This window comes from Pteronotus mesoamericanus, unplaced genomic scaffold, assembly GCF_021234165.1.
Source record: "Pteronotus mesoamericanus isolate MK-2021 breed Mesoamerican mustached bat unplaced genomic scaffold, CSHL_Meso_final contig_87, whole genome shotgun sequence".
In the NCBI taxonomy this organism is placed as follows: domain Eukaryota; kingdom Metazoa; phylum Chordata; class Mammalia; order Chiroptera; family Mormoopidae; genus Pteronotus; species Pteronotus mesoamericanus.
Window position 1 is genome coordinate 329,263 of NW_026555273.1, and position 16,154 is coordinate 345,416.

At 45.5% G+C, this 16,154-nt stretch overlaps 1 gene segment (V, D, J or C); it reads left to right on the forward strand.

Annotated features, from left to right (window-relative positions):
• Positions 1–2,412: 2,412 nt before the first annotated feature.
• LOC129080277 (immunoglobulin heavy variable 1-69-like) overlaps positions 2,413–16,154 on the forward strand; it is a 30,910-nt gene continuing 17,168 nt past the window's right edge. Inside the window, 2 exon segments of the V gene segment in view lie at positions 2,413–2,458; positions 2,544–2,840. Of these exon segments, the coding sequence occupies positions 2,413–2,458; positions 2,544–2,840 (343 nt within the window).

The following is a 16,154-nucleotide window of genomic DNA, read 5'->3' on the forward strand; positions in this document are numbered from 1 at the left end:
GGCGTCTCACTGAACATTCTATGAGCACCAATTCCTTATAAATGTAAGTGTAAATGTGCATTTTTTGGTTCTCCTTCTCCAGAGGAACATGACCAATTCTGTGATAAAGCAGACTGCACACAAGTTTGCCCAAATTTCCCCATCAGAGCTTACGTAAGGGTAAACTTGAAACAGTACTGGGAGCTTGGTGAACAAAATGGAGGATCTCATTGACTGATGTCATGTTAGAGTTTACAAAGCTGTTAGCTGACATTCTCTGTGCCACAGACATGTGAAGCTCATTGAAAGTATTGGATACTCGTGAAGACTCAAAGGAGATTGCTGAGGACAGAATAAACAGTCCTGCGTGGCATGGGGGCTCAGAGGCAACTTCAGCAGACGAAGCTGATGACAAGCCGCAATACACTGGTCCTCAGTGATTGACCTTGCAAACGGTTTTTACCCATTCATCTCAGAAAATAATCCACTGCAATTTGCCTTCATGTGGAAACATTTGTGACATGTGTTTACTGGAATGATACAGGTGTATTTGATTTATCGGATCATTGTGAACATCTGCTCAGAAAGGATGTTTGCTTGACGCGGGTCCCAAGGGTTATAATACACTATAATCACGAGATCAACATAGAGGGTAAATATGCACTAACTGAAATGATGTGGTGTCACACATAACTGACACATGCTTGATAAGCCTAGCGCACACCCAAAGTCCTGAAGAGATGGGGACTTTCTCAGCACTCTCTTAGGCAGCAGCCACCTGTGACATTCCCTGGACAGTGAACACTGAAACAGACGCACTCGTCCGTTCCTGGAACTAGGTGAGATCTCAGTGCCTGCCGGGCTGCTGGATGTGGAGGACAGAGGGTCCATATATGGGACATCACGCAACTCCTCCATGACCGACCCTAGAGAAGACCTCCTCTGAAAGGCAGCCTGAGTAACGACCAGCGGTGCCTGAGTTCTCATCTGTGGTGCCTTGGTCAGTGCAGGAACCTCCATGAGGGTTGAACCAGGAGCCCAATTACAGGAGGAGGTGGCGGTTCTTGCAGCGACTGACAGGTGCAGCCGTGGGCCACTGAGCAGTGAGTCTGACTCCACGTGGGATGCAGGGTCTGAGGTCCCTAAGGCAGGTGGTCGAAGGGAAGATAACCATCAGGATGGAACATCCAGAAAGGATGAAAAGTCAGCCTGTCCCTCACAGAGCAACCCATCAATTGCTCGCTCCGGAAGTCACTCCCAGGCCTAGAACCTATGGGGGGGCCCTGCCCATGTGCTAGGAACAGGGGAGAAGGGAGGCCTGAGGTCATTACCATGGAAATCATCACAGTGTATGTGTGTGTGGGAGGGTGATTTATTGAGCAGCAGACGTGCAGTGGGACTAGGGCCACATGCGGGGAAACTGAGATGGGACCTGCAAGCAGAGGAACTGCAGGACATCAGAAACCCCCAAAGCCCCCAAGAGCTTCTGGACTCAGGGGTGTCAGCTGAGTCAGTGCATCTGGAAGCTCCAGGGAAGGGGTTCCCTGGTGGCTCATAGAGCACTGGTAACAGGGCTCCCCACAGAGTCACTGTGGTTTAGTACGGCAAGTTTTCTGTGTCCAGAGATGTCAAAGCACATGGTGTCCCTGAGGCAGCACCCTAAAGTCAATGTACAGCCATGAGAGGTCCATGCCCTGTGACCCAGACAGGACCCTCCCCTGCAGGGCACCGGCTGTGCAACAAGGGACATGCGGGACCCGCGATCTCAGGGCTGCTGCCCCAGCAGCAGGTGCAGAGGGAGCTGGGGAGGGATTTCTTCTGAGGGCCTGGCTCTTCCTCTTCTCAAAAAACATCTAAAATAAATTGGACATGAGGTGACTGTAATATCCCATTCCATCAGAGAATTTAACAAACTCAGTAAAACCTGTGAACCACAGTCAGTGCAGGTATTTCTAGGGCTTCTTTATATCTGAATTATAAGGAGCTGGGTCAGGGAGGCTTTTATTAACTCACCGGGGGCAGAATTTGGGAGACACACTGGCCCAGCAAGAGGACATGCAGGAGTCAAGGCCAGCCCTGGTCCAGGTGGTCTCTGTGTCACTCAAAGGTGGGATCACAATGTGGAGCATGTCCTGTGGGGGCTTTTCCCTCAGTTGGAGGAGCTATGTCAGCACAGAGCTCAGGGACCTGGCCGGGGACACATGTCCATAAACACTGATTTGGACTTGACCCCTGAGTCCCCCACTGAGCATGGCCTCTGCGTCCTCCACCCTCTCCCAGGTGGAGTCAAATAATCAGCTATGAAATGCTCTGCCTCCTGAGTATGCAAATGAGCAGAGGCAGTCGAGGTGAAATGTGGGTCTGTCCGAGTCCTGACAGCTCTGCCCACAGCCACAGCCTCCGCAGCAGGAGTCTGACGCTCGGAGCCTCACCATGGGCTGGAGCTGGAGAGCCCTCTTCCTGGTGGCAGTTGCTGCAGGTGAGAGGCTCCCCAGTCCCTGGGTTGATGAGGGGTCAGGGACAGTCAAGGGACATTTCCACACACTTCTGCCTTCTCTCCACAGGTGTCCACTCAGAGTTGCAACTGGTGCAGTCTGAGGCTGAGGTGAGGAAGCCGGGGGCCTCAGTGAAGGTCCCCTGCAAGTTTTCTGGATACACCCTCAGCAGCTCCTTCGTGCACTGGGTGCGAAAGGCCCCGGGACAAGGGCTCGAGTGGATAGGGATGGTTTACCCTGACTATGGTAACACAAACTACGCACAGAAGGTCCAGGGCAGAATCACCATAACCGCAGACAAGTCCACGAGCACAGCCTACATGGAGCTGAGAAGCCTGAGAGCTGAGGACACGGCCGTGTATTACTGTGCGAGACACACAGTGAGCGGAAGTCAGGGTGCGCACAGGCAGAAACCCCTCTGGGGGAGAGAGGAGGGCGCGGCTGCCGGGGGCGCTCAGGTCCCACAGACCACGGAGAAAATCTGCACGGGCAGGTGTGGGCCTGGCGGGGAAGGAAGGGGCTTCCCCGTGGAGGCAGGGATTTCCTCTCCACTCCCTCAGCTGCATCCAGGGCCACTTCCTCCTTCTTCGTGGTTCTGATTCCCCGCATTCTCACTGCAGCCAGCAGAGGAAGAAGTGACCCTGTCTGCCTGCCTGCAGAGGAGGTTCCACCCCGCGCCTGGGGCCTTTCTTTCATGAGGGTCCCGTGTGTCCTTGTCCTTCCTTGGCAACGCACCACCCTGAGTGCTCTCACCTCCCCGTGGCGCAAACGCTTCCCACAGAGGCGTCCAGCCCCGCCCGCGCCCCCGTCTGCTGAGCTCAGGCCCTCTGACCCCCAACGTACACAGTGTCCCCACACGGGTCCTTCCCTCTGACAGTCACACCCGGCCCCACAGGGGTCGCGATCGTCCCCCAGGACCTCCACCTCTCAGGCCTCTGTCCTCCCTGCCACACATTCGCCTCTTGCCCCTCATTAACTGGGCGGGTGTGGGAACACACCCAAACATACGTTTCTACAATCACAGTATTGTTACTCTGATTTTCTTTAGTTTCCTTTTGAAAACGACACATGGTCCCATTTATGTCCCAACAAAAGAATTCAGGGTAATCTCCCCACGTCAACCCCTGTACCTCAGCCGCCCCTGACTCATCATGTCTGCAGACTCCTGTCACAAAAGCGAACGCTCTCTGGTCCCAGCAGCAGGAATCTGGATGTTGTTGAATGTCCGGGTTCAGCCATCCTGGCTCCCTGAGTATGTGGGAGTCAGCTGCACCTCAGGAACCTGGGGACAGGCTTCCTCCTTGAGGTGCTTGAGGTCGTGTGGGGGAGTATGTGTGTGCATGTGTGTGCACATGTGTTGACTTGCTGGCACATGTGTGTGTGACTATGTGTGGTGAGTGTGCACATGTATGCTTTAGTCTCTTCTGAGTCTCCTGCAGCTCACCGATGAAGGATCTCCCCACACGTCAATAAGAACCGGGCCCACAGCGAGCGCAGCCACTGGAAAGCCTGTGTTTCCCTCTCTGCCCGCTGGGTGTGACCCCATGGACAAGAGTGCATCGTGGGCACAACATGCTTGGGGACCTCCTCCTTGATGGAGACTGACTACTGAGGGCCTCAGATCATGCATGTAAAGAGGCTGAAAGGCAAGGCATCCCTTACTCAAAGTGTCCCCCTTGTTCCCAGGTGAGCTGCAAGAGTCAGGCTCAAGACTGGTGAGCCACAGAAAGGGGCTGCCAGGATGGGGTGCATGGGAGCCGGGGGTAGTGCTCACCCCAACTTTCCTTACAGAGCAGAACCTTGACCCTGGGACACATCCTGGATCCAGCTCTCCCTGCAGCTGAGCCCTGTGACCACCAAGGGCACAGCCCTAGGTCACTGCACCACACACACAGAGCGATACAGTGCCTCCCCAGACACCAAAGTCCATCTGGAGGGGGCGGGGGTTGCTCAGGACACTGGATGCCTGGGGCCCATCTGGTGAGCAGGTGCAGAGAGAGGCTGGGAAGTGTTCTTGAATCTCCCTGTAATTCCTCTCCTTGTTCAGAAAACTCCTTCACAAAGACCTTCCTCCCATTCATGTGTGTATGTGTGCATCTGTTACTCTGTGTGTTAGTGTGTCAGTTAGTGTGCATCAATGTGGGCATGTGTTACTGTGTGCTTTACCTGCACATGCAATTTTGTGTGTTCGTGAATGTTTGTGCTATGTACCTTCATATTTGCATAATTTTATGTGTGTTTCTAAGTGTTTTCATATTCTTATTACTGGCATGACTTTTAGGGAAGAGCAAAGGCTTAATGTTCGTTTACAACATTTCCTAATTTTCAACAAACTGCTCAGCTGCTAAAAATATGTCCAATAATACATCTTAGTATACATTCCTTTCTTGGTGTCTTTTTACCTTCTTGCACATGAGTCTGAGCTCCACAGGCATCTTGCTGGTGATTTGCTGTGTGTAGCTCTGTGACCCTCTCTCAGGCGGACATGGCTGCACACAGCGTCTGACTCTCCGTGCGCCCTGCCCCATCCCGGTCCCAGGTCCCACGGGCCCTCCCCCTGCTGACAGGCCTGACCAGGCTCAGGGCTGGTGGACCTCACCATCTCGGGGTCCACATCATCCCAGAAAGGGCTGTCAGCTCAGTGCTCCAAACACAGGGTTCCCCACATCTGTCCTTAGAAGGAGCCCCTCTCTCCACAGGAAGCAGTCCTGACACCACAGTAGGGACACCGGATCCTAAGGACTGGGATGTGCCTCATTGTCCTTCAAGATTTCCTCCTGCGTGCAAGGGTTTCCATGTTCAGTATTGGTGGTACCTGCACTGGGAACATGTTGGATCCTAGGAGCAGCCCAGGGGACCCTGACTTCCTGGCTCTGATGTCCAACAGCCCTGTCCATGGTGAAGATCGTCAGAGGGGCACATGTTTAATTGAAACCTCTTCTAGAAAGAAACAGAGACTTTGTTACAATTTTAAATAAATTTCATGTTGAGCTCTTCAGTACATAACAAAATATGCACAGGGTGAACATACCTGCTAGTGTAAGAGTGGCCAGCGCCCACCCCATCCTGTTAGTACTTGACCAGAACATACACAATCAACACAGAGTCACACCGCAGTCATGCACACAGTCACACACAAGGCTACACACTGTCACATGCAGTCACACACACAATGACAACACACAGAGATACACACACAGCCACATACAGTCTCATACTCATTTTTTTAATTGCCAGAGTATATTTTCATCATCATCTAAAAGAAAACACTACAAGTTCTCTTGCTACTACCAAACCGCAGGAACACTTGTGTAAGGAGAATATCTCCTCTCATCTCAAGGCAAAAGAACAAAGTGAAGTACAAATGTCCTTTGTGTTTTTTTTTTCACTTGTTTTTTGTTGTTCAAGCACACTTTCATGCCACAACTTTCCCCTGCCCCACGACAACCACCAGCCAGCAGTGCTTTCCCCCTTCGGTGGCGTCCACGGGTCCTTTTCACATGTTCCTTGATTTGACCCTTCCCATTCTTTCCCTGTTACCCACCTCCCTCCTTCCCTCTGGTTACTGTCAGTTTGCTTTTTATTTCAATGTTGCTGGTTATATTTTTCTTGCTTGTTGGTTTTGTTGATTAGGTTTGACTTATAGGTGAGAGCATATGGTTTTGTCTTTCACCACCTGGCTTATTTCACTTAGCATATTAATGCTCTCCAGTTCCATCCATGCTGTCGCAAAATATAGTAGCTCTTTCTTTCTTTGTGCTGCATAACATTCCATTCTGTAAATGTACCACAGTTTTTTGATCCACTTGTTTATTGATGGGCACTTAGGTTGTTTCCAGCACTTGGCTATTGTAAATTGGCTGTTATGAACAGTGGGGTGCGTGGGTTCTTTTGAATTGGTGATTCAGGATTCTTAGGGTAAAATCCCAGCAATGGATTTGTGGGGTCAAAAGGCAGTTCCATTTTTAGTTTTTTGAGGAAATTCCATAGTGTTTTCCACAGTGGCTGCACCAGCCTGCATTCCCACCAACAATGTACTAGGGTTCCCTTTTCTCCACAACCTCTTCAGCACTTGTTTGTTGATTTGTGTACGGTGGCCATTCTGACTGGTGTGATGTGGTATCTCAATGTGGTTTCAATTTACATTTCTCTGATGACTAATGATGCTGAGCATCCTTTCAAATGTCTCTGGCCTCTCTGTGTGTCCCCCTTGAAGAAGTGTTCAGGTTCTTTGCCCATTTTTTAATTGGATTGTTTGCCTTCCAGAAGTGGAGTCATGTGAGTTCTTCATGTATTTTGGATATCAAATCCTTGTCTGAGGTATCATTGGCAAATTTATTTTCCCATATGGTTGGTCTCCTCTTCATTTTGCTGATGTTTCCTTTAGCCATGCAAAAACTTCTTATTTTGATGAGGTCCCACTTGTTTATTCTATTTCCTTTATGTCCCGTGCTCTAGCGGACATATTGGTGAAGATATTGCTCTGTGGGATATCTGAGAGTTTCCTGCCTATGTTCTCCTTTAGGACTTTTATGGTGTTGTGACTTAAGCTGCGACTTACTATTTAAGTCTTTTATCCACCTTCAGTTTATTTTTCTCTATTGTGTAAGTTAGTGGTTGAGTTTCACTTAATTGCATGTAGCTGTCCAGATCTCCTAACACAATTTGTTGAAGAGGCTACTTTTACTCCATTTTATGCTTCTGCCCCATTTGTTGAATATTAATTGACCACAGAAACATGGTATAATTTTTGGGCTCTCTAACTGTTCCATTGATCTATATGTCTTATGCCAGTACCAGACTCTTTTGAATACATGGCCTTATAATGTAGTTTTATGTCAGATATTGTCATCTCTCCAACTTTGTTCTTCTTTCTCAAAATTGCTGCAGCTATTTGGGGTCATTCATAATTCCATATAAATTTTTGAAATGTTTGTTCTGTATCTGTGAAATATGTCATTGGCATTTTTTTAATTTTATTTTAATTTATTTTTTCAAATACATTTGTCTCTGCCAACCCCCCACCACTTTCCCTTGCCCCCTCCCTCCTTCCCCAGCTCTTCCCCTTTGGTTTTGTCCATGAGTCCTTGCTACATGTTCTTTGACTTTCCCCTTCCCTTCCTTTTCCCAGCACCCCCGCTCCCTCCTTCCCTCTTGTCTCTGTTGATTTCTTTTCCTTTCAGTGTTGCTGGTCTTATTTTCCTTGCATCTTTGTATCATTGGTTAGGTTCGACTTATAGGTGAGATCATATAGTATTTGTCTTTCACCCCCTGGCTTATTTCGCTTAGCATAATGCTCTCCAGTTCCATCCATGCTGTCGTGAAGTTTAGTAGTTCTTTTTTTATTTCTGCTGCGTAGTATTCCATTGTGTAAATGTACCATAACTTTTTGATCCAATCATCTCCTGATGGACATTTAGGTTGCTTCCAACACTTGGCCATTGTCAATTGTGCTGCTATGAACATTGGGGTGCATAGGTTCTTTTGTATTGGCATTTTGATATTCTTAGGGTATAGTCCCAGCAGGTGAATCACTGGATCAAAAGGCAGTTCCATTTTCAGCTTTTTGAGGAAATTCCACGCTGCTTTCCACAATGGCTCCCCCAGTCTGCACTCCCACCAACGGTGTACTAGGGTTCCCTTTTCTCCACAGCCTCGCCAGCACCTGTTGTTTGTTGATCTGTTTATGATGGCCATTCTGACCGGTGTGAGGTGGTACCTCATGGTGGTTTTGATCTGCATTTCTCTGATGGCTAGTGATGCTGAGCATCCTTTCAAATGCCTCTGGGCTCTCTGTATCTCTTCCTTGGAAAAGCATCTGCCTAGGTCCTTTGCTCATTTTTTGACTGAATCGTTTGTCTTCTTGGAGTGGAGTTGAGTGAGTTCTTTATATATCTTGGAGATCAAACCTCTATCTGATGTATCATTAGCAAATATATTTTCCCATATGGTTGGCTCCCTTTTCATTTTGCTGATGTTTTCTTTAGCCATGCAGAAGCTTCTTATTTTGATGAGGTCCCACTTGTTTATTCTTTCCTTTATGTCCCTTGCTTTAGGAGACATATCAGTGAAAAAAATTGCTGCATGGCATATCTGAGAGTTTCCTGCCAATGTTCTCCTCTAGGACTTTTATGGTGTTGGGACTTCTATTTAAGTCTTTTATCTATCTTGAGTTTTTTTGTGTGTATGGTGTCAGCTGATGATCCAATTTCAATTTTTTGCATGTAGCCGTCCAGCTCTCCCAACACCATTTGTTGAAGAGGCTATTATTGCTCCATTTAATGGTTCTGCCCCCTTTGTCAAATATTAGATGCCCATATAGACCTGGGCTTATTTCTGGGCTTTCTATTCTGTTCCACTGGTCTATGGGTCTGTTCTTGTGCCAGTACCATATTGTTTTGAGTATAGTGGCTTTGTAGTAGAGTTTGATGTCTGGTATTGTGATCCCTCCTACTTTGTTTTTCTTTCTCAAAATTGCTGAGGCTATTCGGGATTGTTTATGCTTCCATATAGATTTTTGAAATGTCTGTTCTATTTCTGTGAAATATGTCATTGGTATCTTAATAGGGATTGCATTGAATCTATAAATTGCTTTGGGTAGTATGGACATTTTGATGATATTAATTCTTCCAATCCATGAGCACAGTATATGCTTCCATTTATTTGTGTCTTCCTTAATTTCTTTTTTCAATGTTGTATAGTTTTCTGCATACAGGTCTTTTACGTCTTTGGTTATATCTATGCCTAGGTACTTTATTTTTCTTCTTGCTATATTGAATGGTATTTTTTTTTCTGATTTCTTCTTCTTCTATTGCATTGCTGGTGTACAAAAATGCCTTTGATTTCTGAATGTTGACTTTGTATCCTGCTGTTTTGCCAAATTCACTTATTAGGTTGAGGAGTTTTTTGGTAGAGTCTACAGGGTTCTCTATGTATACTATCATGTCATCTGCAAAGAATGATAGCTTTACTTCCTCCTTTCCTATTTGGATGCCTTTTATTTCTTTTTCTTGTCTGACGGCTGTGGCTAGGACTTCCAATACGATGTTGAAAAGAAGCGGTGAGAGCAGACATCCTTGGCATGTTCCTGATCTTAGTGGGAAAGCTTTCAGTTTTTGCCCATTGAGTATGATATTGGCTGTATGTTTTTCATATATGGCCTTTATTACATTGAGGGATGCCCCATTTATTCCCATTTTGCTGAGTGTTTTGATCATAAATGGGTGCTGTACCTTATCAAATGCTTTTTCTGCATCTATCGAGATGATCATGTGCTTTTTGTCTTTTATTTATGTGATGCATCACGTTTACTGATTTGTGTATATTGAACCATCCCTGCATGCCTGGGATGAATCCCACTTGATCGTGGTGGATAATCTTTTAAATGTATTGCTGGATGCGGTTTGCCAATATTTTGTTGAGGATTTTAGCGTCTATGTTCATCAGTGAAATTGGCCTGTAGTTTTCTTTCTTTGTAGGGTCTTTATCTGGTTTTGGGATCACGGTGATGCTGGCCTCATAGAAAGAGTCTGGGAGTCTTCCCTCCTCTTGGATTTTTGGGAATAGTCTGAGAAGGACAGGGGTTAGCTCTTCCTTAAATGTTTTGTAAAATTCTCCTGTGAAACCGTCCGGCCCTGGGCTTTTATGTGCTGGGAGTTTCTTGATGACTGCTTCAATTTCCCCAGCTGTTATCAGTCTGTTCAAGCTTTCTGTTTCTTCCTCCTTCAGTGTTGGAAGATTATACTTTTCTAAAAATTTCTCCATTTCATCAAGATTTTCAAATTTCTTGGCATATAATTGTTCATAGTAGTTTCTGACGATCCTTTGTATTTCTGTGGTATCCGTTGTTATTTCTCCTCTTTCATTTCTGATATTATTAATTTGGGTCCTCGCCCTTTTTTTCTTGATGAGTCTACTTAAAGGCTTGTCAATTTTATTTATCTTTTCAAAGAACCAGCTTCTGGATTGGTTGATCTTCTGAATTGTTCTTTTCATCTCTACGTCATTCAGTTCTCCTCTAATCTTGACTATTTCCTTACTTCTACTTGCTCTGGGATTTAGTTGTTGTTGTTTCTCCAGTTCTTGAAGTTGTAGTGTCGGGTCTTTTATTTGAAATGTTTCTATCTTTTTTAGGTAAGCCTGTATTGCTGTGAACTTCCCTCTCAGGACTGCCTTTGCTGTGTCCCATAGGTTTTGGACTGTTGTCTGTTCATTTTCATTTGTTTCCAGAAATTTTTTGATTTCTTCTCTTATCTCATTATTGACCCATTCATTGTTTAATAGTCTACTGTTTAGGCTCCATGAGTTTGCAAGTTTTTGAAGTTTCTCTTAGAGATTGATTTCCAGTTTCAAGCCCTTGTGGTCCGAGAAAAAGTTTGGTATTATTTCAATTTTCCTGAATTTGCTGAGGTTTGCTTTGTGTCCTATCATGTGGTCTATCTTTGAAAAACTGCCATGAACATTTGAAAAGAACGTGTATTTTTCTTCTTTGGAATGTAAGGTTCTATATATGTCAGTTAAGTCTCTTTGATTCAGTGTGTCATTCATCGTCACAATATGTTTATTAATGTTTTACTTGGAAGATCTGTCCATTTTTGACAGTGGGGTGTTGAAATACCCTACTATCAGTATGTTGCTGTCTATATCTTTTTTTGAAGTCATCCAAAAATTTCCTTATAAACTTGGGGGCTCCTATATTGGGAGCATATAAGTTTACAATGTTCATGTCTTCTTGATAGATTCTTCCTTTAAATATTATAAAGTGCCCCTCTGGGTCTCCTTTTATGGCCTTTGTTTTGAAATCTACTTTGTCTGATAGAAGTATGGCAACCCCGGCCTTTTTCTCATGCCCATTTGCTTGGAATATTTTTTTCCATCCCTTTACTTTCAATCTGTGTAGGTCTCTTGCTCTGAGGTGGGTCTCTTGTAGGCAGCATATGTATGGGTCATGTTTTCTTATCCATTCAGCTACCCTGTGTCTTTTGATTGGGGCATTTAGTCTATTCACATTGAGAGATATTACTGATAGAAACTTACTTATCTTTTCTCTTTGTACCTGTGTTCCTCTCATTCTTTTCCTTCATCTGCTTAAACCAGTCCCCTTAGCATATCGTGGAGTGCTGGTTTGGTAGAGATGTATTCTTTTAGCCTTCTCTTATCTGGGAAACTCCGTATTTCCCCTTCTATTTTAACGGAGAGCCTTGCTGGGTAGAGCAGCCTTGGCTGTAGGCCCTTGTTCTTCATGACTTGGAATATTTGTTGCCATTCCCTTCTGGCTTATAGTGTTTCTGTTGAGAAGTCAGCTCCTAGGAGTATTGGGGCCCCCTTGTATGTTACTTTCTCCTTCTCCCTTGCTGCCTTGAGGATTCTCTCTTTGTCTTTGACATTTCCCATTTTAATGATGATGTGTCTTGGAGTGGACCTCTTTGAGTCCCTCTTGAGTGGGGTCCTCTGTGCCTCCTGGATCCACGAGAGCCTTTCTCTCCTCAAATTAGGGAAATTTTCCATCATTACTTTTTCGAGGAGGTTCTCTATCCCTTGCTCCTCTTCTTCTTCTTCTGGTATCCCTATTATGTGGATATTATTGCGTTTCAGGTTGTCCTGCATTTCCCTAAATGCCTCTTCATTCTTTTTGAGTCGTTTTTCCATTTCTTGATCTTTCTGGGAGCTTCTTTCTACCTTATCCTCCATCTCACTGATTCGATCCTTGGCTTCATCCAGCCTGCTTTGGATTCCTTCTACTGTGTTCTTCCATTCAGAAATGGTATTCTTCATATCCTCTTGTGTCTTCTTGATAGTTTCTATGTCCTTTTCCAGGCTGATATAGTTTGCTGTAAGATCCTGATAGTTTCTCTGCAGTTTCTCATAGTTATCTTTGAGCTGGCTGAGCTCATTGAGCTTCCCTAGAGCCATTGTTTTGAATTCAGTATCTGATAGTTCCCTTGCCTCTATTTCATTTAGCTCTCTCTGTGGGGAGTCCCCTTTTCCACTCATTTGGGGGGAACTTCTTTTTCTTCCCATTTTTATGAGAGTCTGTTAAGTATTTTTGTCCTTTAGTTTTCTTTCTGGGCCTGCCTCTGATGATGTCAGTTGTTGACCCTATATGACCTTGGGTCATTTGTTTGAGCCTTCCAGGAGTCTACTGTCTGTGTCTGACTCCTGCTTTGGGCAGCTCTGTGACCCCTTCGGTCAGCGCTGGGCTATTTTTTGGGATCTCTCTGCACTCTCAGGCCGGCTCCTTGAGCGCGCTCCTGGCGCGGCAGGATCCCCCGCCTGCCTGGGCTGGCTTGTGCTTGCCCCAGACCAGGGGGCTTATTCGCGACCTCGTGCAATTCATCTGCCCCCCCCTGGCCGACGAGCTACCCGGCACTGGTCAGTTTAGGGCTTTCTATTGTGTGTTTTCCCCGCTTTTGGCTCTTTGGGTGCGTTGCTTGCCTTCGCCAAATGGGGACTATGGAAATGGGAGGAAGTCAGCTCCAGGTCTCTCCGGTTAATTCTGTCTCCGGTCTCTCCTCCAGGGACTCTGGGCAGCTCTGTGACCCCTATGGCTGCAGATCTACTAATTTTGTGGGCCGCTCCGCAATCGCGGGTGGGCGGGTCAATTTACGCCTGCCCTTGCCGCTCTGTGCACTACCTCGCAGGCCGTATGTGTGCCAATCTATGGGAGGCCTTGCCGGCCGGTGCAAGCGTTCACCAGCCTGCACAGGTCACACACACGCTCGCCAACCCTCGCTGGTCACTCAGCACAAGTGTGCGTGCCTGCACTGGGTGTTTTTGGGGTGTTTATGTGTGCTTTTCGGCTTTTGGCTCTTTGGGGGTGTGGCCTCTTCCCGCGCAATGGAGACTACAGCAAGGAGAAGGAGTCGGGATTCCCCGGTTCCTCCTCCCGTTCTTTCCCCAACGCCTCCGTTTCTAGTCTCTCCTCAGGGGTTTCTGGGCAGTTCTGTGACCCCTTCGGCCAAGGATCCACCACCTGTGTGGCCCGCCTTTCAATCGCAGGCAGTCTGGTTCATGCGCGCCCCACTTCTGCCTCTTTAGGGTTGCGCCTTTCCAGCCCACAATGGAGACTACAGAACGGGGAAGGAGTCAGGACTCCCCGGTTCCTCCTCCCCTTCTTTCCCCAACGCCTCCATCTCCAGTCTCTCCTCAAGGCTCTCCCAGCCAGTCTGCACTCAGTCCCCCAGCTCACATGCACAAACTGTGTGTGGAGTGCACAAAAGGCAGGTTAATTGATTCCCTTATGCCTGATCGAGATGGTAGCTGCAGAGTGGGAGGTGCATTATCACCTGGGCTCCACCGGCCACCGTGTCAGTTCTCTTCACAAAGTTTTCTTCACCAGGGTTTTCCCAGGCACCAGCCCACCCTGCTGCTGCCTCTACCCAGAGATCAGGGAGGGTGGCTGCCACTGCAATTTTTGCGTTGGCCCCTTAAATGTCTCTTTGCATCCCCAGCCACCTGTCTCTGGCAGAGAGCGCCCCTAAGCTTTTCGGGGTTGTGTTTTGTCTGTATTTTCTTGGTTTTAGCTGTTGTAGTTTAGGGGTCCCTGTTTATGATTCAGACCCCGTTCTCGGGGGAAGCTAACTGGCTGTTTCAATGTCCCTCTGATGCTAGTGCCCGTGGGGACCCAGCCCACCCTCTCGAGCCTCCACTGCACTTCTCACGCGTTGGGATGTGTGAGAGTCGAATCCACTGTCTGTCCGCGGCTCCAAAGCTCCTCTTCCCACTATCGTTCCATTGTTTTCCAGGTGATTACTCCACTATTTAGTCGCAATTCTAGCTTGATCTTGGGAGGTCAGCGTGACTCCCATTCATTCCTCCGCCATCTTCTCTCCTCTCGTCATTGGTATTTTAATAGGGATTGCGTTGAATCTATAAATTGTATTGGGTAGTATGGACATTTTTATGTTAATTCTGCAATCCATGAACATGATATGTGCTTCCATTTATTTCTGTCTTCCTTAATTACTTTCTTCAGCGTTGTGTAGTTTTCTGAGTATAGCTCATTTACCTCCTTGGTTCAGTTTTTTCCTAGGTACTTTGTTTTTCTTGTTGCTATAGCAAATGGGATTTTTTTCCCTAGATTTCTGATTCTGATATTTCATTGTTGGTGTATAAAAATGCCTTTTATTTCTGAATATTGACTTTGTATTCCCCTGTATTGTCAAATTCACTTATTAGGTCAAGTAGTTTTTTTGGTGGAGACTATAGGGTTTTCTATTGACACTATCATGTCATCTGCAAACCAAAACAGTTTTACTTCCTCCTTTCCAATTGTGATGCCTTTTATTTCTTTTTCTTGTCTGACTGCTGTGGCTAGGACTTCCAATACTATGTTGAATAGAAGTGGTAAAAATGGAAATCCTTGTCTTGTTCCCAATCTTAGTGGGAAAGATTTTAGTTTTTGCCCATTGAGTATGATGTTGGCTGTAGGTTTTTCATATATGACCTTTATTATATTCAGGTATGCCTCCTTACTTACACTTTGCTGAGTGTTCTTTTCATAAATGGGTGCTGTACCTTATCAATGTTTTTTCCTAAACTATTGATATGATCATGTGATTTCTATCTTTCCTTTTGTTTATGTGATGTATTATGTTTATTGATTTGTGGATATTGAACCATCCTTGCATCTCTGGGATGAATCCCACTTGATCATGGTGGATGATCTTTTTAATGTATTGCTGGATGCAGATTGTCAATATTTTGTTAAGGTTTTTAGCATGTATGTTCATCAGCAATATTGGCCTGTAGTTTTCTTTCTTTGTTGCATCTTTATCTGGTTTTGGGATTAGGACAATACTGGCCTCATAAAAAGAGTTTGGGAGTCTTCCCTTTTCTAGGAATTTTTGGAATAGTCTGAGAAGGACTGAGGTTAGCTCTTCCTTAAATGTTTTTTAATATTCTCCTGTGAAACCATCCCATCCATGGCTTTGGTGTGCCAGTTTTTTGATTACTGCTTTAATTTCACCCACTGTTTTGGTCAGTTCAGACTTTCTGCTTCTTCTTGACTCAGTTTTGGAAGAATATATTTTTTCTAGAAATGTGTCCATTTAACCCAGGTTTTGAAATTTCTTGGCATATAATTGTTCATAGTAATTTCTTACAATCCTTTGTATTTCTGTGGTATCAGTTGTAATTTCTCCTCTATCAGTTCTGATTTGGGGGTGGGGGGGCTCTTCTCCTTTTATTTTTTCCTGATGAGTCTAGTTAAAGGTTTGTCAATTTTCTTTATCATTTCAAAGAACCGTCTCCTGGATTTATTGATCCTTTGTTCTTTGAATCTCTGTGTCATTCGATTCTGCTCTGGTCTTCATTATTTTCTTCCTTCTACTCACTCTGGGTTTTGTTTGTTGTGGTTTCTCCAGTTTTTGTAGATGTAGGATTAGACTGTTTATTTGAAATATTTCTATCTTTTTTAGGTAGGCCCTGTATTGCCACGAACTTCCCTCTGAGGACTTTCTTCACTGTGTTCCATAGGGTTTGGACTGTTGTATGTTTATTTTCATTTGTCTCCAGAAACTTTTTGATTTCTTCTTTGATCTCATCATTGACTCATTCATTGTTTAATAGAATGCTATCAATCTCTTGAGTATCAATATTTTTTAGTTTTTTCCTTGAGGTTGGTTTCTAGTTTCAAGCCCTTGTGGTCCAAGTAAATGCTTGATGCCATTTCAATTCTCT